At 40.6% G+C, this 27,569-nt stretch overlaps 1 protein-coding gene across 4 annotated transcripts in view; it reads right to left on the bottom strand.

Annotated features, from left to right (window-relative positions):
* Positions 1-27,569, bottom strand: part of TMEM38B (transmembrane protein 38B) — a 47,381-nt gene that overhangs the window by 14,930 nt on the left and 4,882 nt on the right. For all 4 annotated transcript variants that reach the window (XM_065406104.1, XM_065406105.1, XM_065406102.1 and 1 more), the window contains 2 exons: positions 11,663-11,819; positions 1,509-1,693 (listed from right to left, as the gene is read on the bottom strand). In XM_065406104.1, the coding sequence (XP_065262176.1) occupies positions 1,509-1,693; positions 11,663-11,769 (292 nt within the window). In that variant the 5' untranslated portion in view covers positions 11,770-11,819. The remainder of the gene's footprint in view (positions 1-1,508; positions 1,694-11,662; positions 11,820-27,569) is intronic.

Below are 27,569 nucleotides of genomic sequence, written 5' to 3'. Positions count from 1 at the left end.
AATAGGTACAGAGAAGGGCAACAAAAATTAAGGGTATGGAACAACTTCCATATGAAGAGAGATTAATAAGACTTTTCAGCATGGAAAAGAGATGACTAAGGGGGGGGGATATGATAGAGGTCTATAAAATCGTGACCGGTGTAGAGAAAGTGAATAAGGAAGAAGTGTTATTTACCCCTTCACATAACACAAGAACCAGGGGTCACCCAATGAAATTAATAGGCAGCAGGTTTAAAAACAAACAAAAGGAAGTTCTACTTCACACAACGCACAGTCAAGCTTTGGAACTTGTTGCCAGGGGATATTGTGAAGGCCAAAACTGTAACTGGGTTCAAAAAAGAATTAGGTAAGTTCACTGAGGATAGGTCCATCTATGGATATTAGCCAAAATGGTCAGGCATGAAACCCCATGCTCTGAGTGTTTTAAGCCTCTAGCTACCAGACGCTGAGAGTGGATAATAGGGGATGGAGCAGTCATTAAATTGCCCTGTTCATTGCCTCTGAAGCATCTGGCATTGGCCACTGTCAGAAGACAGGACACTGGGCTAGAAGGACCACTGGTCTGACCCATTATGGCCATTCTTATGAAAATCCATTTTCTTCCAGGATCATAGATGGCAATTTATATATAGGCATACAAATATGGGGGAGAGAGCAAGCATGCGTGCACACATCCCAATACAAAATCTAGAAGATTTCCATTATAGGGAAAATAATCAAAGATTACAAGATGTGTGTGTGTGCGTGCGTGCATGTAGAGGAAATAAGGCATAAGAAGAATGTGGCACTCTATTTGTTCAATAAACACTGTAACAAATCCAACACAAGTTAGAATTACTTTTGTTAACGTGTCTGTGGGCTCCCAAGCAGAGTGGAAATAAACTACAATGCAGAGCTAAAAGAATAAAGCCAGAGTTGAGCCAGTGGTGTCTCTACTGTAGTGAGATATAAAGTACAAGAGTAAAGCAAACACTGCTGCTCTGAAGTGTACAATACATTTCTAGATATACTATGTGGTAGTTATTTAATTTAGGAGACAACTCGATTAGATGAGATAAAATGCCTCTAGTGTGTTCAATCTGATTAAAGTATTGGGACATACAAAAAAATTAGAAAAGTAACAGTCCTGCTATATAGAAGTGTAACTTCTGTAAGAACAGTTCCATTGAAAAGTTTATGATTATAATGATCAAGTTATATATAGCCTTGTTGATTCCTTTTGCCATCAACCACCAAATCCTAAAGATCCTTAAATGAGGACAGGCATCTTTCCTCCTAAGGGCTAGGCATGGTTCCCTCCAAAGCCAGTCAATGCCATCCCTCATCTGAGCAGAGAAATTGCTGCACAGACACACAGGCTTTCCCTCCGTGAGGGACAACAGTTTGAATTTAAGGGTACCATTCCCACATGGTAGATCATGGTGTTATTGCTAAGACCACATGGTTCACAATTTAAATACCACTTTAAAACGTCACAATTCAACAGAACAAGAGATTTTACACATTACCTCTGGCCCAGCCAACAGCTACCATGATAAGCCAGGCATTTTTGTAGTGGCTGTTTGCATGTGCAACTCCAGCTGTTATTTTCCAAGTCCTAGTCACTTCTTTCATTCCTGCAATCATCAGTCGAAGAGGCAGAAAGGAAAAGCATCGGTAGACTATGTCATGTGGACAAAAAAATACAAGATACCTGAAATTTAGAAGAAAATTTCTACTTAAAATCTCTTGGCAACAAAGTTACTCTCCTAAAGCATCTTTTAAAAATAAATGTTGGAGTATCACTAAGAGTTCTTTAATATTATCCCTATACGCCATATATCCTTTAGTGCTTTAGCTCCAAATTGAAAATTAGAATAGTCCCTTTTTAGAATTTACCTAATTAAATCTCTTTCTGGGTATTTATATTGCACCCATCACCTGATATTTGAGCACCTAAAATATAAGGTCATTACACAAAATATATTCCGAAAACACATCATAAATTGTTTATCAAGGCTTCCTTAAAGTACAATAGAACAAATTGAACACATCCTTGGAATGGAACACATTTCTTTAAGCTTATAGATCACCAAGATTCCTCTCTCAAGTTGCTATCCAGCTTGAATGTTGGTTTATTGTTTAAAAAAAGTAAACTTTGTGTAAACATTTGAGCTTCTTTGGATTGTTAAAGTAGTATTAGAGCAGAATAGGAATTCACTTATATTCTGACACGGGGCTCTCATACTGCCAGTGACACCAAATTATAACACTTTAGCAAGACTGCCATCCCTTGTTCAAGTCAAATACATTTCACTTCTTACAGTGAGCAGGGCTTTCAGCTTTTTGAACTTTCAGAATATGGGGCTAAGCAAACTGTTGTAGTTTTCTTTAAAGAAGAACACTGGTATGCAGTGTTCCGAATTTAAGGATTCTACAGCCACGAGCTCCAATTTATCCAAAATGGGCTCTGTTACCCCACTTGCCATTTCCACCACAAGCGGGCTGGACTTCAGGATGGTCCTTTATAGTCTCATGTTTTAACAATTCAAGGACACTCATATGTTCAAACAATTTACTTTTTATAACAATACCAAAATTGTAACAAAAACCTTACATATTTTACTTTCATAGCCTTTTCATTTTTAGATTATACTACCATTTTTTGATTTAACTGGGTTTGATTCACAGTCATAGGTCCAGTGCCTTAAACTGAGTGCACTATTGTTGGGGACTGTATACTTAAATCAGTCTTTACAGTTTCATTGCTGCCCAAGATGGGAAATCACATACTGGATATGAACTGTAGCCCCTTAGCCCAACCCTAGCCCCTTGGAAATCAGTACAGCTGCTCCAGCATAATAGGACAAGAAGCAGTTGGTGTGTGGAGCTTTATTTTGTCCCTACTCAGTTTTTCTGGGGAGCGAGTCTCTTGGCTAGGCCCTGAAAGGAGAAAGCACCCTCCTTGCAAAGCCTGAGATCTAGCATGTCTTCCTATTTCTTGAGACCTATGTGACTCTCTAGTACCATTGACTGTGACTATTCTGAAGACAAAACGCCACATGAAAGCTGTGCTCAGGACTTGCTGGCAGAGGAGCAGATCTAGGTCTTTGCAGGAATTAAACCCACGTCCTTGAAATCCCAAGAGGGGAGAAGGAGAGGAACCAGTGATGGGGAAGTTGAAACTGTTGAGGCACATATTCAAAAATTTGGATCTGCCCCCCCATAGTTTTCAATGCCTTCCTCCAGTGCAAGGGTAGATGCCCTCTCCCAAACAAGAGAATTGAAGTTCTGGATTCAATAATTATGACTGACTGTATGCAATCATTGAATATATCTGTGATTAGCAACATAGGCTTGAGGATACCTTAGCATAATCTAAACCTTTAAAAATGAGAAGTGAAAGGACTGAGTAAAATAATTTGTATGACTTCATCTGCACAATAACCCATTTCTTATGTGCAACAGATGTCACAAGTTGCATTACTGCATGATTACTGTTCAAATAAGAGCACATCCACTTTTTTCTTTTGCACTGACTAGTGACCTGTTTCCCCCCCCCCATATATGAAAGCAATTATTGAACTTAATTGTTCCATGGTATATGAGAAAAAGAGTGACCAAGCATCAGTGCATGATAGTGTGGATGCAGATTGTATTGTGCAACTGCTATTTATTATAGCCAATTAAACCTCTGGATAGTGAACATATAAACTCTGGCGATTGGTAAATTGTAGTCACATACTGGGGGTAAGAATCATAGAATATCAGGGTTAGAAGGGACCTCAGGAGGTCATCTAGTCCAACCCCCTGCTCAAAGCAGGACCAATCCCCAGACAAATTTTTGCCCCAGATCCCTACATGGCCCCCTCAAGGATTGGGCTCACAACCCTGGGTTTAGCAGGCCAATGCTCAAACCACTGAGCTAAGAGTTCGATCCAGTGCTAAGGCTTTTTTACCCTGAAGCGTTCTGCAAGAGGCTGCAACTCTGCATGCCAATATGGTCAGTCATGCAAAATAAAAATCACAACTGAACTGAAATACTGAAGTTAAGAATGTTAAATGGTTAGTGAACAACTGAAAAACAAGGAGTTCTGCTCAGATTAGTCTTCAGTTTCACAAAATGGTTATCTTTTTAAAATCAAATTAATAATTCAGTGACACTTGATCTGCATGTATATGTGTATATTTAAGAATTTGTTCATTAATAAGTCAAGCACTACCTATTGCAAGTGTTATAGATATTTTTAATCCATTTTATAAAATTCATGGTTGCCTCCATCCAGCTCAAGGGAACATTTTAATATTTTGTTTCACTATGCAATTTGTATGTGATTGGTGTAATAATTACAAACAACTACATATGCAAAATATTTGTGGCTGAATATTGAATTGCTAACATTTACTTTCACAGCATTCTCCCATGCTAGTGGTTCCTTCATATAAATGTTACTGCAGAGTGACAATATCTACACTGGACAAAATTAATTCTTGTGTAAGCAGGTGTTGCAGTATATGAGTCTCACCTCCCTACTCCAAGGGATTAATTTGCCTTAATATTTTTGTACTACTCACCCTACTTAATAATTAACTTATTAATGGAAGTTATTAAAAAGCCCATAAATTGTGGGGAAATTCAAATGGATTTTACCAGTTTTAGGTGTTTTGTGTTGGTGCTGTAATTATGAAGCATAGTATTTGTTTTTTCAATATCAAAAACAGAATAAAATAGTCTACTGAAAAACTAGAGCATCGCATTCTGTTGAACAATGGCAGAATCAACCACAGTTCTCTATTTTTTGTTATTTTCTACTATCCTCTAAACACTATTATTTTATGCAACTACCAACAGCTACCAGTAGATGTTGCTATTCCACATACTGTTTATAATGTTATTGTTTTCTCTATCTGGTAATTCAGCATCAAAGTGTCACATTACCAGTTTATATATTAGGGCATGAATTCTGCTTTATTTTACTTTAAGACCAAATAGGAATCATATGATAAGTCAATGTAAAGTTCTAGTAGTGAGCAAGAATGACAGGTTTTTTACATAACTAATAGTTCTAAAGGTTTCATAATGTTTGTACTGGGTCATGAGCAATACACACCATTTTCACTTAAGTCTGATTTAACAGTACATTTGGTTTATATACTGTCAGCTTTGCTCTTTCACATCTTTTGGTGCAATGTCAAAACAGACTCCAACGAGAAACGACTGAGCTTGAATTAATATGCAAACTAGGTACCATTAACTTGGGTTTGAATAGAGACAGAGTGGCTGGGTCATTACACATATTGAATCTATTTACCCATGTTAAGTATCCTCACACCTTCTTGTCAACTGTCTAAAATGGGCCATCTTGATTAACACTACAAACGTTTTTTTTCTCCTGCTGATAATACCTCATCTTAATTAATTAGCCTCTTACAGTTGGTATGGCTACTTCCACCTTTTCATGTTCTCTGTATGTATATATATTTCTTACTATATGTTCCATTCTATGTCTCTGATGAAGTGGGCTGTAGCCCACGAAAGCTTATGCTCAAATGAATTTGTTAGTCTCTAAGGTGCCAAAAGTACTCCTGTTCTTTTTGCAGATACAGACTAACACGGCTGCTACTCTGAAACCTAACATTAAAAAAAGTTACTTGTGAAAACGGTATACCTATTCCAGTTACATGTAACACTCAAGATTACAGAATATATATTTCTCTTTTTTCCCAGTTTGCATACCATTTTACTGTTTTCCCTGGATGCACCCAAACAGGAATCTGTCCTTTGCGCATCTCATTCAGCAAGAGTACAAATGTTTTAAAATAAAAATGTGCTTTTATAACAGGCTGCAATTATAAAGCCAGTAGGAGGACTGAGGGGACACATAGTACCTGATACTATTTAGTCTTTTATAATAGACTAGATTTCAAGGAGACCGTGTCCTTAAAGAAATCAAATAGTTAACTTTCTTGTAACCGGTTTCTAAAAGTAAATTCTAAATAGGGATTTGTGAGTTTGAAGTTTTGTTCAGAAAATATATTTTAAAGCAAATTAAACCAACAACTATTACAAGACTACATTCAGAAAGTAGCTTTCATCTCTTCCACCTGAGTACGTCAATGAACAAACTCATCTAATTTAACAAAACAAGAGTATAAAATAGAATCGTAGGACTGGAAGGGACCTCAAGAGGTCTAATCCAGTTCCCTGCACCCATGGCAGGACTAAGTATTATCTAGACCATCCCTGACAGGTGTCTGTCTAACCTGCTCTTAAAAATCTCCAAGGATGGAGATTCCACAACCTCCCTGGGCAATCTATTTCAGTGCTTAACTACCCTGACCCTTGCTTCAATTTAAGCCCATTGCTTCTTGTCCTATCCTCAGAGATTGAGAACAATGTATCTCCCTCCTCCTTGTAACAACCTTTTATGAACTTGAAAACTTATGTCACCTCTGTCTTCTCTTCTCCAGACTAAACAAACCCAGTTTTTTCAATCTTCCCTCATAGATCATGTTTTCTAGACCTTTAATCATTTTTGTTGCTCTTCTCTGGACTTTCTCCAATTTGTCCACATCTTTCCTGAAATGCGGCACCCAGAACTGGACACAATACTCCAGCTGAGGCCTAATCAGCACGGAGTAGAGCTGAAGAATTACTTCTTGTTTCTTGCTTACAACACTCCTGCTAATACATCCCAGAATCATGTTCGCTTTTTTTTGCAACAGTGTTCACTATTGACTCATATTTAGCTTGTGGTCCACTATGACCCCCAGATCCCTTTCCACAGTATTCCTTCCTAGGCAGTCATTTCCCATTTTGTATGTGTGCAACTGATTGTTCCTTCCTAAGTGGAGTACTTTGCATCTGTCCTTATTGAATTTCATCCTATTTCCTTCATACCACTTCTCCAGTTTAATCCAGATCATTTTGAATTATAATCCTATCCTCCAAAGCACTTGCAACCCGTCCCAGCTTGGTATCGTCCGCAAAACTTTATAAGTGTTCTCTCTATGCCATTATCAACATCATTGAAGAAGATATTGAACAGAACCGGACCCAGAACTGGTCCCTGTGGGACTGCTTTTGATATGCCCTTCCAGCTTGACTATGAACCACTGATAACTACTCTCTGGGAATGGTTTTCCAAATAGTTATGCACGCACCTTACAGTAATTTCATCTAGGTTGTATTTTCCTCGTTTGTTTATGAGAAGATCATGTGAGACAGTATCAAAAGCTTTACTAAAGTCAAGATATATCACATATACCACTTCCCCTCATCCACAAAGCTTGTTACCCTGTAAAAAGAAAGCTATTAGGTTGGTTTGACATGATTTGTTCTTGACAAATCCATGCTGACGGTTACTTATCATTTTATTATCTTCTCACTGTCTGTAAAGTGACTGCTTAATTATTTGCTCCATTATCTTTCTGGGTACAGAAGTTAAGCTGACTAACTGTAATTCCCCGGGTTGTCCTTATTTCCTGTATTTGCCCTTTTCCAGTCCTCTGGAATCTCTCCTGTCTTCCATAACTTTTCAAATATCTCTTCCGTCAGCTCCTTGAGTATTCTAGGATGTATTTCATCAGGTTCTGGTGATTTGAAGACATCTAACTTGTCTAAGTAATTTTTAACTTGTTCTTTCCCTATTTTAGCCTCTGATCCTACCTCATTTTCACTGGCATTCATTATGTTAGACGTCCAATTGCTAACCAATCTTTTTGGTGAAAGCAAACAAAAAAGTCATTTAGCACGTCTGCCATTTCCACATTTTCTGTTGTTTCCCTTCTCATTGAGTAATGGGCCTGCCCTGTCCTTGGTCTTCCTCTTGCTTTTAAATGTATTTGTACAATATTTTCTTGTGATCCTTTATGTCTCTAGCTAATTTAATCTCATTTTGTGCCTTGGGCTTTCTAATTTTGTCCCTACATACTTGTGTTATTTGTTTATATTCATACTTTGTAATTTGACCTTGTTTCCACTTTTTGTTGTATTCTTTTTTTTGAGTTTCAGATCATTGAAGATCTCCTGGTTAAGCCAGGGTGGTCTCTTGCCATACTTCCTATCTTTCCTACGCAGTGGGATAGTTTGCTCTTGTGCCCTTAACAATGTCTCTCTGAAAAATGGCCAACTCTCTTGAACTGTTTTTCCCCTTGGACTTGCTTCCCAAGCAGTCTTAACTACCAACTCCCTGAGTTTGCGAAAGTCTGCCTTCTTGAAATCCATTATCTTTATTGTGTTGTTTTCCCTCCTACCATTCCTTAAAATCATGAAGTCTACCATTTCATAATCACTTTTACCTAAGCTGCCTTCCACTTTCAAATTCGCAACCAGTTCCTCCCTATTTGTCAAAATCAAATCTAGAACAATCTCTCCCCTTGTTGCTTTCTCCACCTTCTGAAATAAAAAGTTATCTCCAATACATTCCAAGAACTTGCTGGATAATCTGTGCTCTGCTGTATTATTTTCCCAAAAGATGTCTGGGTAGTTGAAGTCCCCCGTCACCACCAAGTCCTGTGCTTTGGATGATTTTGTTTGTTGTTTAAAAAAAGCCTCATTCACCTCAAGTATGTATATGGGACAAAGTTTAATTACCATAAGATGTAGCGAAAGAAAGCCAAGGGTAAACAAAAAACAACAACAACAAAAAGACTTCTCAGAAGCCAGCACAAACCCCATTAAATTGATTTCAAGGGTCATCTGGCACTTTGGTTGTGAAGTAGCCAGACCATGTTAATTAAATTTGACTCTAAATATTCCCCAGGTTTTCAAGTTCTCCAAAAAACAGGAGAAAGATTTAAATTTTTGCTGTCTAGTAGCAGTTTATCATTTCCATACACAAATATTGTGCTTTCCAAGTTCTTTGCTTTTTAATTATTTATATATATATATATATATATATACACACACACACACACACACACACACACACACTTAGAAAGCACACTTTTCTTAAATCAACTAATTTGTGAAAGATCCATTATTTGTTCCAAAGTTTAAGTGAAATTTGCATTAGACCCCCAGAAGATTAAGTGTATTTTGCTGATGGTTGTCTGCAATGTCAACCATAAGGAACAGAAGTTGATGCTATAAGATAAGGTTTAGTTTTTGCAAAAATCCAAACAAGTAAAGGATACCATCTCTTAATTTGAGCTGAACTGCTTCCATTTTTTGCTTCCTTGAAGTGGTCCAGTAAGGTCTGCATTCCTCAGCAACAAAATTGTTCGAACCCCATATCTGATAATGGTGCATCTCACAGCAATTTAGATATATAATATAGGTTAACTATTGGAAAACTGAGGAATCGGATTCTGAACTGAAGTACTAAAGAAGAGTACATCCTCTGCTCTCCCCTCTCTACTGGAACTCTGCCTTCCTCCCAGCAGCCACTCTTTGGGTATACCACAAATAAAAGGTACATTCTTAGCTTTGGTTAGCTAATCCTCGTTAGTGAACTTGGGTTAAAATAGCAGTAAGACACAGCAACTCTGCTTTTAACTTGAGTTAGCAGTTTAAATTTAACCCCAGACTACCCTATAGGCTTTAATTTGAGCTGCTAACCCAAATTAAAAGCTGATTTGCCATGTCTTCAATGTTATTTTAACCCAAGCAAGCTAATCTGAGTTGAACGCACTTTTTTGCAGCACAGACAGACCCTTAGGAACAAAACAAGATCTCCTTCACCCTTCAATCCCAAGCTCTGGAACCTATCCCTTTCCCACAGCAAGCCAATTCACTGCCTCTCTCTCACCCACCTTCCCATTAAACTTGCTGCTGACTTCCATGTAAATTTTCCCCTCACCTTTGTTCCTAAAATGACTCCCGTCTCCTTTTAGTTTCAGAACGTCAAGCTGGGAGCTGGCAGTAAATAAAGCAGGTCATTGCCAGGAAGCACAAGCTGAACGAGAGGGGGTGGTGGAATCAGTCCCAGCAACCCCCCCCGTCTAGCAGCAGAAAAACACCTACCTCTTAGTTTAATCTGGATGCCCAATAGCTACCTCAAAATCCTTTAAACTTAGACAAGCCCCATGTCTCATCTTTCTAGGAATTAGCTTACTTCTTAAAAGTAATGATAATAAACTCTGCCTTGGACAAACTTACCCCTCTAGTTTCTTTACAAAACTTTGAAGAGACTGACTTATCCACTTGCCAATAATAAATAGAAAACGCTTTAAGTCAAATGAATGGCCGTACATGAGACGGCCTTCCAAAGACAGATGTAGCCTATAGGACTAACCTGCTTGCTTGCATGCATGCATATATATCTATATCTATAAAATCTTTTCTTATAGTTTAAGTATTTGGTTTATTGTAATAGGTTTATAAATGTATATTAAAAGGAAGTTTGGCGGTCATGCAAGAGACCTACAGGCCATATCCTGTATGTTAAGCTAAGGCAAAGTTAGCATCTCTATATTAAGACCTTTTACTCAGAAAGCAAAGTTGACTATAGCTTGTTATCTAAAGAGGTGAGTACTCACGCCGATGTCTATGACCTTTTATTTAGGCCAATAGACAATGGAGAATGGCATAGGGGGGTTTTCAATGTTGTACCCACATACTTAACAAGTACACCACAAGAGACTGATGTGCATACATACCTGTCATCAATACGCACATACATATTAGCCTATGGGGTAAGTGTACCCTAACATTTTTGTGGGTGCGGAATAAAATTTGGGCACAAGAGGAAGGATTTCCGGCATTTGCCCTATAAAAGAGGTGACCCACCTCAATAGAGCACTCGATTCTCACTTTACTCCATTTCTCACTTACTTCAGTTCTCACTTTACTCCATCTCCATTCTCACTTTACTCTATTCTCACTTACTTCCTCCACTCTATCTATTCTATCTATCTATCTACGATGACTGCTACTATTAGTAGGCTATACTTGTTCTTCTTAAACTAAGTTTCAAAGGAACTAGGCTAAGCTTGGTTTCCCTAAGTTTTATTCTTAGTTTATTAGGTTTTGATTTAAGTTTAACTTAGTCAAGTAAACCCTAGTCAGCTCTGAACCACAAGGCTGTTCCTGTGTCTCTTGCCACCAGGAAAGGGTGTGAGTATATTAACCAAAGCTTTGCCGCATATAATACTATATTATCATATGTATCTTTTGAATAGCAGTAATGCAATTGTAACTTTGTAACTCGTTATTTTACCATTTACTTACTATTATTAATTTTAATAAAAAGTCTTTAAGGCTACATCTGTCTCAATGTGAGCTTCCTGTCATACCCCTGACCTTTGTAAATTCTGTGGAGTGTGATTCAGGACAAAAACTTTTATCTTCTGATCAAACAAATTGGCGAGCCTAAAACCCATACTAATTCATATTGATAATAATTATTAATATTATTATTAAAACCAAATAAAATTAATTAAATTCCCATATTATCCAAATTAATATTATCAGTACACCCTAAATGAAAGATAATCTTGCTCCTTCAAGAGAGTCAAGCTGCTTCCATTAATTCCAATCAGCGTCAACTCTGAAGCCTCTCTGACTGTATCCACACCAGGGGTTTTGTATCTAGGGAGGCTTTTTGCTACAGTTACCCCATTGTCGCTTACTATCGGTGGAGCTCTAGCAGCTGCATAAGCACTTTATAAGTGTGCACACAGTACGAGTTTACCAATACAAAAACAAAGGTACTTATTTTATACTCTTGTGCATGCTTACCAGACTGAAGATGCCAGGAAGATATTAGTGCTGTTTGCAAGGAACCCTACAGGAGGCTCTGCAAGCATCAAGGAAGACAGAACAGACCCACCAAAGCAGTAAAGCATAGCACTAAACCAACATGCAATCGGGCTCTGGCGTGACACCTCCACTGCTCCTGAAATAAAGCAAAGTAAAAAGGCAGCATGTAAATGACATTTGTCCAAGACAAGTAAGACGGTATCAAACATACCAAATTTTAAAACTTTTTAAAATGTCAGTAACATCCAAATAGTTTAGACACAGGCTTGGTTTGTTTGATAAGATTACACATCATTGAAGATAAGCACTGAATATCAGGTAATATTATGAACGATGATGCAAAATACTACACATCAATCCCCTCACAAAGGAAAGATCAGGAAAAGAAAAACACCTATGCATGAGAACTTGATTGCCAAAATATTGCTATGAAACCTACTAGCAACAACAAACCTCTATACTGTACTCAACAATGCCTTTCATAAGAAGACCCCAAAACACTTTACAATGGGTAGTATCTTCACAGTGCAAATGAAACACAGAAAGTTGAGTGACTCACAGTAACATTGTACTGACCTAGTACATCAAGTCTTGTGATCCATCTAGCCTGATACTAGTCTTTCAGTGGCTAGTACCAGATGTTTCAGGGAAAGGTGAAAGAAAAGTTATCCCTTAAAAATATTTATACTATTTAATATATTACTGTGGATGTTACTATTCATATAAATAGCTAATCCTTGGCTTCAAAAGTATCTTGAATCTACAAGTTCCATCGGTTAATTAGATGTTGCATAAAAGGGGTTTAGTCATCAGTTTAAAATCTTTCAAAGCTTTTTGTGTGTCCCCTTATTCTATTATAATGGATAAAAATGACTGCCCTTTTATACATCATTTATTCTTTTATATCTGATGTCCTCACATTCATCTCCTCAATGAACTATATACTTTTTAAAAACTCTGAGAAACCTTGCAATGCCTCTAATCCAGGGGTTCTCAAACTGGGCGTCGTGACCCCTTAAAGGGTCGCAAGGTTATTACGTGGGGGGGAGGTCCGCAAGCTGTCAGGCTCCACCCCAAACACCGCTTCACCTCCAGCATTCATAATAGTGTTTATTATATATATATATATATATATACACACACACACAATATATATATATATATATATATATAGTGTTTTTAATTTATAAGGGGGGGGTCACACTTAGAGGCTTGCTGTGTGAAAGGGGTCACCAATACGAAAGTTTGAGAATCACTGCTCTAATCATTGTCATTCTCCCCTCTTCCCCCCAGACCCTTTTTATTTCTGATGTATCTAGAGCTGGCCAAATTTTCCAAAGTTAAAATTTGAAATGTCATCAAAATGTGACTGTTTTGCATTTTCAACCAGTTCTAATTATACACTTTTTAAAACGAGGTGACCAGAATCGAACAATACACACCAGTAATTTATATAATTGGATCCGAATATTTTCAATATATACTATACTCACTTCTTAATACAACCTAACATTGCCTGTTTTTCTGACTCCTGCGGAGCATGGAGCAGATGTCTTCACTGAACTATCCACAATGACAAAGATCTTTTTTCTTGAGTAGCTAGAGTTCATTTAGAACTTATTACTGAGATTAGTTCAAATTATTACTTTCAACATGCACCACCCCGCACTTAACTACACTGAATATCATCTGGCATCATGTCACCAAATTGCCTAGGTAAGATAGGCCATTCATTAATTCCTCATTGAATTCTTGTCACAACTAAGCTAAATAACGTTATGCCTCCTTTTATGCTGACCTAGACTGGATTTACGAGCAGCTTCAATGGAAACAAAATTAAACTTAATGTGCCCTCTTGCCAGGTCAAACATAAAAAGGCCTGATACGTCTTCAAACTTCACAGCAGCCAGACATAATAGTTTAATCCAGACAGCATACAAGCAATTAGCAACCTCTTATGAAGGCTGCAAACATTTCTTTAGTGGCTAAGATGACATCTGCAAGAAAATCTAACATTCCTGCACAACATGGTCTACTAAAGGGAGATACCATAACCAACGTGGTTGCCCTTCACAGATATAGTTCACTGTCATAATTTGAAGCCATGAGCAGCATTCTTTCTGCCCCCGCAAGACAATGGGTGTGTGCCAAGACAGAAGAGTTACCCAGCACCAAAGTGCAGGGCAGATCCTGAAGCATCAAGAATGCCTACTGAAACAAGACACTAAAGCACATTATTTTATCAGAGTATCAACACCTGAGCTAGTCTCCCAACCTCTCCTCCAGAAGCTGAAATATTCAGGGACCAGTAATCTGGTAACATCAACATTTTAATGACTGTATACCATCATTTCCATCTCCTGATACTTCCCAAACTGCTGAAGTAATGGAGTTTTTCTTCCAGATCCTGGAATGCCTGACATCTGAGTGGTGCAGGATTCCTAATAAAGGAATCCTTAATCTACTGAAATTTAGTTCTGGTGGTCCCACCTCAAAAAAGATACAGTATATTATAACTGGAGAAAGTACAGAGAAGGGCATCATAAATGATTAAGGGTATGGAACAGCTTCCATAGGAGGAGAGATTAATAAAACAGATTTTTCAGCTTGGAAGAGTGATGGCTAAGGGGAGATTTTATAGACCTCTATCATATCATGAATGGTGTGGAGAAAGTAAATAAGGAAGTATTATTTACTTCTTCACATAACACAAGACCCAGGAGTCACCCAATGAAATTAATAGGTAGCAGGTTTATAGCAAACAAAAGGAAACATCTTCACACAACACACAGTCACCTTGTGGAACTCGTTGCAGGGGATGTTGTGAAGGCCAAAACTATAACGGGGTTCAAAAAAGAATAAGTTCATGGAGGATAGATCCATCAACGGGTATTAGCCAAGTTGGCAGGGCTGCAACCCCATGCTCTGGGTGTCCCTAGATTCTGACTGCAGAAGCTGGGAGTGGACGACAGGAGATGGATCACTCAACGATTGCTTGTTCTGTTCATTCCCTCTGAAGCACCTGGCATTGGCCACTGTCAGAAGACAGGATACTGAGCTAGATGGACCATTGGTCTGATCCAGTATAGTTCTTCTGTTCTTAAAATCTGCCACTTCCAAAGTATAAAACAGCATGTGAAACCTATTTTGCTCCCATAAGCCCCACTAAATTCACACCCTCTAGCTCAAGTAAACCCTAGAAAGCATTCACCAATCTCCCCCCCCATCCTCACAAACACACAGCTAGTGTCTGGCAAGTTTACACACACATAATTGACACCAAATCACTCTTCCCAACCAGTTGTCTGCCTGCAGCCTATACAGATGCACAACGGGTGACAGACCACCAGCTAGCTATATCACTTTCAAGACAGCATGAACTGCAATGAGAAACTGACAGAGATGCACTTTTAGTTGCTGATCCTACAGACATCCCAAAGCAAAATAGCAGCAGGGAGAGGGAGAAACAGAATGCAAAGTGGAAAAGACAAAAAGGTTGCAGAGAAGAAAAAACACGCGCCAAGACAAAGCAGAAATATCAGTCGCAGTGGTAGGTGTTCACACTTTATCAGATCACTTTCACTGTTGAATGCAACCTACCATCCAATAGTTTGTTCAGAACTGCAATCTAACCTAAAAGTACATTTGGGATAAAGGAGGCCTGGAGAGGGAAAAAGGATAGCTACATTCATCAGAAAAAGAAGCAGTGATGGAATCCTCTCCACCCTACTACATAATTTTGTACTTTTGAAGCTGTTTACTCCCAAACTTTCCTAAAACCCTGAGGGAAACAAAGCTTCATTTGTATAGGGGACTACAGAACAGTCTATCTGAACTAGTATTTCTTGTACTGTTAGAATTCATTGCATGCACTAGACTTTTCTGACCACTATTATTTCTAAGACAGTAGTAAGTAGAACAATGTCTTTCTGAAGACTGCTATACTTACGGTATGTCCTGCCCCTAGAAAACATCCACCACTTAAATCTGTGGTCAGAGTTTTGGAATACTTGCTTTAAACATTGATATTGCCATATCATAAATTCATTTGTTTCTCCTTAAAAATAGAGCTCATTTGGGAGTAAACAGCTTCAAAAGTACAAAATTATGTAGTAGGGTGGAGAGGATTCCATCACTGCTTCTTTTTCTGATGAATGTAGCTATCCTTTTTCCCTCTCCAGGCCTCCTTTATGCATAGATCTGCTCATACCCACAGCAGATCTATGCATTACAACAAGAGATTCAGCTGATAGAAACATTCATTTATTGACATCGGATTTACTCTTATTGCTTGTACTTTTGCTCTGTAATGGCTTTGCTTAGTTTTGTATTTAAAAATAGGCTTAAATGTATATCAGCCTTGTATAAAGCCTTGGCTGGGATGATTTAGTTGGTGTTGGTCCTGCTTTGAGCAGGGGATTGGACGAGATGACCTCCTGAGGTCTCTTCCAACACTAATATTCTATGATCAACAGACAGTGTTAAACTCTTGATTTATTATTAGTCCCAGATTATGAAACAATAAATTACTCTGATTACTACAGCTCCTGAGTGTGAGATGGTTCTCAAGTCAATATTCCAGTTCTGACAGCTATACTCTCTATCATAATGGCAGCCAGCCTAAGGACAGTAGTTTGGTAAATACTCAAGATGTGGATACTGGGCTTAATGGAAATTCTTGATATTGCAGGTATGTAACTAACAGGGGAAAAGATGAAGGCATCTTTGATTAAAAGGATCAATAAGTATATGGAGATAAGCACCCTGCATACCTATGTATGTGATAAAATAACTTTTTGATTGCTAGAAAGACTTATGGATTATCATCAATTCTACTTTGAAGCATTCCTAGCTCACACCTTGGTTTAGTCACATTAGCCCTAAAAGGACAAAAACAATCCCTCTCATCCAGCACCATTTTTGTAATCAAGTTAAGGGCATTCATGCACTGCACTCTCGCAGACTGAAATGTTGGGACTACTGCACCCTATTACATACTAAGGTATTCTCTCCCCCTTTCCTAGTTTGTAGAGAAGGGAGGCAAAAATTTAATCCCATCCTCAGATCCTGGAATCTTCCTTATAGAGATGCATGACCATTCATGGAGAAAGTTTTAAAACTGCTTTCCCAGCAATTATATGGACTTAATTTGTCTGCAGGGATATGGGAGATTGACATTGTGTTCTGACATTTTTCAGGGGGTGATTCAACTTAAATGTGTATCCGACTACCAGGGAATAGGAGGGAGAGAAGAAGAAGAGAGTATATTTTGGGGATGGGGGAGGAGACTAATCTCACGCTCAACAAGTCTCAGATGGTCAGGATTCAAAGGTACTTTCAAGTTACTATTCAAAATATTGCTTTGTTGAACTGGACAGATGAATATGGGCTATAACATCTCAGTAATCTCTTCATAGAAATATGGTTATAATATGAATATGGCATAACTAAAATGTACTTTATGCAAGATGACTCGGTAAGATATCATTGGAAAGGCTATGATTTACTGAACGTGAATAACCAATTGGCATGCATGTATCATTTCTGTATTTAAAGTTTGGAATATTGACTATAACAATTACAACTGTGTACACTTGGGGAAATGCCCACCAGACAGTAAGCAATCAGACTTAATGGGCCATTAGAAAAAGACCATGAGAGTCCGAAGTTGTGGATCTCCCATCTGCCTGCAGTTCCTTCCTGTGGACATTGCAAATAAACTTGGTTTCATAGTTGCTTTGACACTGCAAGGTCAGGTGATAAGATCACCTGATCCAAAATACCACCTTGAACACTGCTGGTACTTTTCCTCTGTAGGGGGATGGGGATCAAACAAAGGTCTCCCACCTTAAGTAAATCCTTTTTAAGGCTGGCGAGGGGGTTAATCTAGACTCTCCTCCATTGCCTACCCAAGAAGGACTGCTGAAAGAACCTGAAGGGACAAAGGAACCAACCTGAGGGGAAAGGCAGGGGTGAGTCCAGATTGAGAAAGGGGTCCACTCTATAAGAAATAACTGGAACTCCAAGCTACAGAATCTCTGCAACTTGCCTAAAACTACATTTAGGGTGAGAAATTACTTCTTAAATCCAGTCTTTTTAAGATCTTAAGCTTAGTATGCATTTTTCTTTTATTTGCTCAGTAATCTGCTTTGTTCTGTTTGCTATCCCTTATAATCACTTAAAATCTGCCTTTTATAGTTAATAAAATTGTTTTATTATTAAAGCCAGTTTGTGCAATTTCTAACGGGGGGCAAGAAATTGTGCATCTCTCTCTTCACACTGAGGGAGAGGGCGAATTTTTATGAGCATGCGCTGTGCAAATCTTTCTATACAGCGCAAGACAGTATTATTTGGCATTTATCTCCCAAAAGGGGTGTGCATGAGAGTGCTGGGTGAATCCTCTCACAGAGCTGACTTCAGTCTGTGTCTGCAGCTGCACGTGGCCCTACCTGTGTGTGTGTGTGTGTGTGTGTGTGTGTGTGTGTGTATGCTACAAGAGGCCGGAGAGCCTAATTCAGCAAAACAGGGAGAGGGAATCCAGGTTGGTGGAGCAGGAGGGGCTCAGTGAAACCCCAGTACATCAGGTGTCATCCCAGAAGGGGGGACCAACCCATCCCAATTACCACAACTTCCTTCCACATTTTACCTTTTTAAGTCAGTCTACAATTTCCATTGCAGCTTCTAAATATTTTTGAATTAAAATCAAGTTTTGTTTTTTCCCTTCCTCCTCTTATAAGCCCTAAATTACATTTGGTAAAGTGAAAGTGTCCCTAGAGATGTACAAACAAGAAAGCAAGCAATATTAAATTTAATCTCTGCTCGAAGCATAGGAAAAGGAAGAGTTGCCAAAGGGAGAGAGAAGAGTTATACTAAGAGAAAAGTACATTTCCAGCCCACAGATTACAAGCAAATGAAATTCAAAAGATAAAGATGCCCTCTAATTATCCTTTTTAAACTACCCTTGAACCATGAGAAGACACCTATTGACACACAAAAAAATGCACAAGTGGATCAAAGGCAACACACAGCCCTTACTGTATTCACTTAATTGGAATAGTCACAAAAGGCTGCATTTCTAATCATAGATACAAGCAAATATCCGGTAAAGTCAGCTATTAGATCTGTGAACTCCAGCACAAAAGCCAAGTTTACAAAACAGACACCAACTAGTATCTTGGAGTTTCAAATTTAAACATTAAATCTTTACAGTCTGTATTTTATATGTATTGCATGATTTATTTTACAATACTGCAATAATTATTAGAGTTCAAAATCAGAGGATATCTGTTCAGCTTGAATTCTATTATCACTGGTTTGGGCATTAAAGTTGCAGTTAATTAAGTTTAATTGTAATTGACAAGGTTAACAAAGGAGATAATGATCTGGGTGAACTATCAGGTTCGCTTAATGACACAGGTGAAGTGTATAAAAGGGTCATTAGCTCCAGATCCCATATAATAAAAAAGAGGATACACCATACAGGAGAAGAAGACATGCAGAATATGGGGTAGTTTCGGTTTTTTAAATATTTATTTGGATTTCTACTATAATAAAAGGGGCACCTATCCAGAGCTCTGCCCCCCCCCCCAATACATTACAAAACCAGAAATGAATTAAACAGCAGCTTACCTGTCTGCCAGCCACCAGGACTAAACCTCCAACAAAACAATTTCCCTCCCCCTGCATTAAAAGGTATAAATTGATTAACCTTGCAGCATGCCCTTCACCCCAGAACACATGGCTATTTAAGATTGAGGAAAGGAACTTATTACAGAGCTGAGGGACCCTCACAGAGAATACACTACCATCTCTTTTAACCATGCTCCACCTCTTAAATTAAGGAGGATCCACCTAGCACACCTCCACTAATCACAACTGTGGCAATATGGCACAAGGAGAGAGGCAGTATCTCAAGCAGCAAGCTCCCAAGCTATTTAGGGCTTTATAGATCAAACATAACATTTAAAATTCAATCAGGAAACCAAAAGGTAGCCCATGTAAATCACTGAGTACAGGTATCATGTACTGCAACTGGGAAGTACCATTTAATAGGCAGACTACTGCATTCTGCACTTGCCTTAGTTTCTGGACTGATTAAAGTTACAGCCCCATGCAGAATGTATTGTACTTATCCAGTCTTGGAGTGACAAAAGTATGTATCACAATAACAGGGTTCACATCCAAAAAACCTGAGAGTTTTCCAGCCAGGTGCAGACACTAAAGAAGCATTCCTGGACACTGCTGCCATATGATCATTTAACAGTACCTGGGGATGCAGTAACACACCACTTCACAAGTGACAGGCACACCTCTCAAACATAGGTGTAGAAATAATCCTTTCAATATCTTCCAATAGCTTCCTCCAACCTACCAACATCACAGCCACCGCAGTTATTAAATCACTTGTAAAAAGAACGAGGAGTACTTGTGGCACCTTAGAGACTAACAAATGTATTTGAGCATAAGCTTTCGTGGCTACAGCCCACTTCATTGGATGTGTAGAATGGAACACACAGAAAGATATTTATACATACAGAGAACATGAAAGGGTGGAAGTAGCCATACCAACTGTAAGAGGCCAATCAATTGAGATGAGCTATCATCAGCAGGAGAAAAAAAAACTTTTAAAGTGATAATCGAGATGACCCATAGAAGGTGTGAGGATACTTAACATGGGGAAATAGATTCAATTAGTGTAATGACCCAACCATTCCCAGTCTCTGTTTAAACCTAAGTTAATTGTATCTAATTTGCATATTAATTCAAGTTCAGCAGTCTCTCTTTGGAGTCTGTTTTTGAAGTTTTTTTGGTTGCAAAATTGCCACCTTCAAGTCTGTCACTGAGTGGTTAGAGAGGTTCTGCGTGGACTCCTCCGGACGGTCGAAACAACAGACTGGATTTTTACATAGATTGCTTCCGTCAACGTGCAAAGGCTGAAATTGTGGAAAAGCAACATCACTTACCCCATAACCTCAGCCATGCTGAACACAACGCCATCTACAGCCTCAGAAACAACCCTGACATCATTATCAAAAAGGCTGACAAAGGAGGTGCTGTTGTCATCATGAATAAATTGGAATATGACCAAGAGGCTGCTAGACAGCTCTCTAACACCACATTCTACAGGCCATTATCCTCTGATCCCACTGAGGATTACCTAAAGAAACTACACCATCTGCTAAAAAAACTCCCTGACAAAGCACAGGAACAAATCTGTACAGACACATGCCTAGAACCCCGACCAGGGACATTCTATTTGCTACCCAAGATCCATAAACCTGGAAATCCTGGACGCCCCATCATCTCAGGCATTGGCAGCCTAACATCAGGCTTGTCTGGTTATGTGGACTCTCTCCTCAGACCCTACGCTACCAGCACTCCTAGCTATCTTCGAGACACCACTGACTTCCTGAGGAAACTACAATCCATCGGTGATCTTCCAGAAAACACCATCCTGGCCACTATGGACGTAGAAGCCCTCTACACCAATATTCCACACAAAGATGGACTACAAGCTATCAGGAACAGTATCCCCGATAATGTCACAGCTAACCTGGTGGCTGAACTCTGTGACTTTGTCCTCACCCACAACTATTTCACATTTGGGGACAATATATACCTTCAAGTCAGCGGCACTGCTATGGGTACCCGCATGGCCCCACAGTATGCCAACATTTTTATGGCTGACTTAGAACAACGCTTCCTTAGCTCTCGTCCCCTAACGCCCCTACTCTACTTGCGCTACATTGATGACATCTTCATCATCTGGACCCATGGAAAAGAAGCCCTTGAGGAATTCCACCATGATTTCAATAATTTCCATCCCAACATCAACCTCAGCCTAGATCAATCCACACAAGCGGTCCATTTCCTGGACACTACTGTGCTAATAAGCGATGGTCACATAAATACAACCCTATACCGGAAACCTACTGACCGCTACACTTACCTACATGCCTCTAGCTTCCATCCAGGACACACCACACGATCCATTGTCTACAGCCAAGCTCTAAGATATAACCGCATTTGCTCCAATCCCTCAGATAGAGACAAGCACCTACAAGATCTCTATCAAGCATTCTTAAAACTACAATACCCACCTGCTGAAGTGAAAAAACAGATTGACAGAGCCAGACGAGTACCCAGAAGTCACCTCCTACAAGACAGGGCCAACAAAGAAAATAACAGAACACCACTAGCTGTCACCTTCAGCCCCCAACTAAAACCTCTCCAGCGCATCATCAGAGATCTACAACCTATCCTGAAAGATGATCCTTTACTCTCACAGATCTTGGGAGACAGACCTGTCCTCGCTTACAGACAACCCCCCAACCTAAAGCAAATACTCACCAGCAACCACACATCACTGAACAAAAACACTGACCCAGGAACCTATCCTTGTAACAAAGCCCGATGCCAACTCTGTCCACATATCTATTCAAGTGACATCATCATAGGGCCTAATCACATCAGCCATACCATCAGGGGCTCGTTCACCTGCACATCTACCAATGTGATATATGCCATCATGTGCCAGCAATGCCCCTCTGCCATGTACATTGGCCAAACCGGACAGTCTCTACGCAAAAGAATTAATGGACACAAATCTGACATCAGGAATCATAATACTCAAAAACCAGTGGGAGAACACTTTAACCTGTCTGGCCATTCTATGACAGACCTGCGGGTGGCTATCTTAAAACAGAAAAACTTCAAAACAGACTCCAAGGAGAGACTGCTGAGCTGGAATTGATATGCAAACTAGACACAATCAACACAGGATTAAATAAAGACTGGGAATGGCTGAGCCATTACAAACATTGAATCTATCTCCCCTTGTAAGTATTTTCACACTTGCTTCTTATCAAACTGTCTGTACTGAGCCATCTTGATTATCACTTCAAAAGTTTTTTTTCTCTTACTTAATTGGCCTCTCAGAGTTGGTAAGACAACTCCCACCTGTTCATGCTCTCTGTATGTGTGTGTGTGTATATATCTCCTCAATATATGTTTCACGCTATATGCATCCGAAGAAGTGGGTTGTAGCCCACGAAAGCTTATGCTCTAATAAATTTGTTAGTCTCTAAGGTGCCACAAGTACTCCTGTTCTTTTTGCGGATACAGACTAACACGGCTGCTACTCTGAAACCTAGAGAGGTTGAAGTGTTCTCCCACTGGTTTTTGAATGTTATGATTCCTGATGTCAGATTTGTGTCCATTTATTCTTTTGCATAGAGACTGTCCGGTTTGGCCAATGTATATGGCAGAGGGGCATTGCTGGCACATGATGGCATATATCACGTTGGTAGATGTACTGGTGAACGAACCCCTGATGGCGTGGCTGATGTGATTAGGTCCTATGATGGTGTCACTTGAATAGATACGTGGACAGAGTTGGCATCAGGCTTTGTTGCAAGGATAGGTTCCTGGGTTTGTATGGTGTGCGGTTGCTGGTGAGTATTTGCTTCAGGTTGGGAGGCTGTCTGTAAGCGAGGATTGGCCTGTCTCCCAAGATCTGCCATATATATTGGCCAAACCGGACAGTCTCTACGCAAAAGAATAAATGGACACAAATCTGACATCAGGAATCATAACATTCAAAAACCAGTGGGAGAACACTTCAACCTCTCTAACCACTCAGTGACAGACTTGAAGGTGGCAATTTTGCAACCAAAAAAAACTTCAAAAACAGACTCCAAAGAGAGACTGCTGAACTTGAATTAATATGCAAATTAGATACAATTAACTTAGGTTTAAACAGAGACTGGGAATGGTTGGGTCATTACACTAATTGAATCTATTTCCCCATGTTAAGTATCCTCACACCTTCTATGGGTCATCTCAATCATCACTTTAAAAGTTTTTTTTCCTCCTTCTGATGATAGCTCATCTCAATTGATTGGCCTCTTACAGTTGGTATGGCTACTTCCACCCTTTCATGTTCTCTGTATGTATAAATATCTTCTTTCTGTGTGTTCCATTCTACGCATCCAATGAAGTGAGCTGTAGCCACGAAAGCTTATGCTCAAATACATTTGTTAGTTTCTAAGGTGCCACAAGTACTCCTCGTTCTTTTTGCGGATACAGACTAACACGGCTGCTACTCTGAAATAAATTACTTGTGTGCACGCATGTCACGGAGTCACCGGGGCGATGCTCTGGAACTACTCCATATGAAGCCAGTTGGGACTCTGGGGGAGCATGCCTCCTCTCTCTGAGCATACTGTCGCCAGGGCAAGAAGCTTACACAGCTTCGACCTTCCTGGATCTGACCTCGGAGCATTCAGCATCCCCTTCCACACCATGTGCTTCCCACAGTGAGTCCACCTGGGCGGGTCTCCTGGGGAAGCCAGAGGGCCCTGCACCCCAACTCCGCAGTCAGACGTGACTCTCAGCCAGCCGGTAAAACAGAAGGTTTATTAGTCGACAGGAACACAGCGTCGGACAGAACTTGTTGGCTGAAAGTCACTGATTTCTGTGCTTAGTCCATCTTGGCGGAAGGAGAGCCCAGAACCAGGGCCCTAGCCCTCCCCCTGCGCCCCAAGCCAGCCAAGACTGACTTGCTTCCAGCTGCCTGGCCCCTGCCCTGCCCGTTGCTCCTCCTCCAGCCTTTGTCTCGCTTCCCTGGCCAAGAGTCACCTGTTCGCATCCCCTCTCCTGGGTCTCAGGTTACAAAGGGACAGCCATAGCATCCGCACAGGCAGCTGGGGCAGCCCCCGCTGAAGTCACGCACCCTTATTCCCACCACCTAGACATTGGTGCAATACACAGGGAAACTGAGGCACACACAGCATTCCTGCAAAACAGTAAGACTCACATACAACATAACAAGGGAAAATCCATACTATGTCACATCTCTCCCCCCTTCGAGACTGAACTGAGCGGGGTCACTTTAGCCAGTGACCTGGGGAAGTTCAGGTCTCCCTCTCTGGGACAAAGCATCAGCTATAACATTTGCACTCCCCTTAACATGGGCCACCTCCATCTCATAATCCTGGAAGGACAGACTCCACCTCAGGAGCTTGGCATTGGCCCCTCTCATCTGGTGCAGCCACAGCAGGGCGAGTGGTCCGGATACACCGTGAAGCGCCACCCAAATAGATCCAGCTGCAGCCTTTTAAGAGCCCACTCCATGGTCAGGCATTCCTTTTCTATGGCTTCATAGCCCTGCTCCCGGGGCAGCAGCTTCCTGCTCAGGTACACGATGGGGTTTCTCTCCCCCTTTGCATTGGCTTGCCTCGGCACCGCGCCCAGCCCTGTGTCTGGGGCATCGGTGAACACCATAAAGGGCTTGTCAACACCATAAAGGGCTTGTCAAAGTCTGGTTTTCCCAGCACCGGGCCCTTGACCAGATCCTCCTTCAGCGTGCAGAGAGCCCTCTGGCACTGCCCAGTCCAGACCAGCTTGTCTGGCTTAGCCTTCTTGCATAGATGGGAGCAGACACAGAGCTAAAGTGGGGCACAAACCTCCGGTAGTGCCCCACCATCCTAATAAAGGCCTGGGCCTGTTTCTTAGTCTGGGGAGCAGGTCAGTCCCCACCTTGGCCAGCTCTGGCTTTAGGCAGCCGCTCCCCACCTTGTGGCCCAGGTACAACACCTCTGCCAACTCCACCATGCATGTCCCAGCTTTTACAGTCAGCCCTGCATCCTGGAGGTGACTCAGCTCCCTCTTCACCTGGGACACATGGTCCTCCCAGATCTGGCTAATGGCACAAATATCATCAATGTACGTTAGGGTAAAATTCTCCATCCCCCTCAGTAACTGATTCACCTGGCGCTGGTAGGTGACCAGCACCTCCTTGAGCCTGAAAGGTAGGACCAGGGACTTGTACAGCCCCAAAGGCGTGACAAAAGCCGGTTTCAACCTGGCATTTGGATCCAAAGGCACCTGCCAGTAGCCTTTGGTGACATCCCTGGTCATGGGGTACCAAGTCCCCCCCAACTTGTCTAGGATCTCATCAGGCCTAGGCATGGGCAGGCATCAGACATGGTGATGGCACTGAGCTTCCGATAGGCCACACAGAATCAGATCGACCCATTTTTCCTGGGGCCCAGCACCATGGGAGAGACCCCCAGGGCTGGTGGATGACTGGATCACCCCTAAAGCCAGCATGTTTCTGACCTCTCACTCCAGGGCCTGGGCTGTGTTCCTAGTTACCATACTCTGAATGGGGCACACCTGATGGGAGGGCCAGCTCCCATCTCCACCCAGTGGACAGCTCCAGCTCTAAGTGAGCCCAGGCCAGTTGGAAAACAGCTGTTGGTAGGAATGCAGTATCTTTCTGATCTCTGCCTGCAGGGCAGGGGTTAGCTGGTCAGAGAGGGGAATTCATTCCAGCAAGGGGCCGGCTCTTCCCCCTTCTTCCATTGACCACACACGGCCAGTACCAGCCTCTCCCTGTCACAGTACAGTTCCATCATGTTGACCTGGTACCCTCGGTGGCTGAGCCTGGTTGGGCAGTTCTAGCAAATTATGTCAACCTACGGCCACCACAGTTATTAAATCACTTGTGTGCGCACACACTTGCTCCTTGTGTCAGCACTGCACATCCTCACCAGGACCGCTTGTATTGATTATATTGTCGGTGTGGGGCACTGTGGAATGGCTCCTGAAGGCCAGTAACAGTCAATGTAAGCAGCGCAGTGTCTACATTGACACTGCGTCAACCTAATTACATCAACCATGACTCTTTGCCACTCGGATAGGTGGTGTCACTAAATTGGCATAGTGAGGCACTTACATTGGCGGGAGTCAAATTTAAGTGAAGACACTTGTAAGCTGCCTTGTGTTCACTTAGCTATACATCGACCTAACCGTATAGTGCAGACCAGGCCTAAGGATGGCTCCTATTTAGTCTCCTCCTCATCCACAGTAGCGGTCTCTAGTAGAGGTAGATAAGCTGACTTCTTCTTCCTTGTTTCCACCTGCTTTTTCGTACTTCCAGGCTCTTCTTAGCAATCTTTGATGACAGCAAAGCAGCTGGAAACTAAATATCAAAAGCCAGCAGAGATCAAAGTTCGGGAATCTCTGCACTAAGCAATAAAAAGGTAGTTTAAGTATCACAAACAAATCAAAACTATAAGGTAGCCTAGCAAAGATTATGCTAGGCATCATTAGAAATCTCTGGGCTCTAAACACTGGGGTTTTGCAATTGTTTTCTTGCTATAGTGCTGACATAGCTAGAAAGCTTGTTGCTTCATTGCTTTTCTATTTTAACTGTCTTTTAGTATTACTATTGCTAACAACCTTCTGGGTGGAATAAAACCTTTCAAAACACAGAAATTCAATTTCAAGTAGGTCATTCACTTACAAATAAACTGTCATTTATGTTTGTCCCATGAAGCATCCTTTAACACTAATGAGGCATCATGAAATCATGCAGAATGTGATTTGAGCAAAGCCAACTAGTCTGAAAATACCATAGTTTAGGGGTGAAGTTAAGGTTTCAAAAGCAGTGGCTGTTGCAGAGTTGGTTTTTATAAATGTTTGACATTAAATAACTATTCTTGTAAAAAAAAAGTGTGACAAAGCCTTGCTTTTTAATGCTCTCCCCTGTCATTTTTTCCTCACTGTCCTCCTCCAACCTACAAAATAAATGATTAATATTAATCACACACCATGCTTGTCTTGGTTATACACCTAAAGGGTGAAATAAAAAGCCCTTTTAAAATGAAATGCTTTTAAACACTATTCAAGATTACTTAGTTTCCATATCAGTAACAATATAGTTATTAACAACAACAACTTAGCACTAAAAAAAAAAAAAAAAAAAAAAAAAAAAAAGAATCAGATTCACTTATCAAAACCCTATGCCAAGGATTCTATAATTCTCCTGGGGAAAAAATCAGTTTATGTGGAGAAACCTACAAATAAAAACTCTACATTA

The sequence above is a fragment of the Emys orbicularis genome, chromosome 6 (assembly GCF_028017835.1).
Source record: "Emys orbicularis isolate rEmyOrb1 chromosome 6, rEmyOrb1.hap1, whole genome shotgun sequence".
Classification (NCBI taxonomy): Eukaryota; Metazoa; Chordata; order Testudines; family Emydidae; genus Emys; species Emys orbicularis.
The sequence above is the reverse complement of the archived record's forward strand: the minus strand, read 5'-3'. Positions and strand labels throughout refer to the sequence as shown.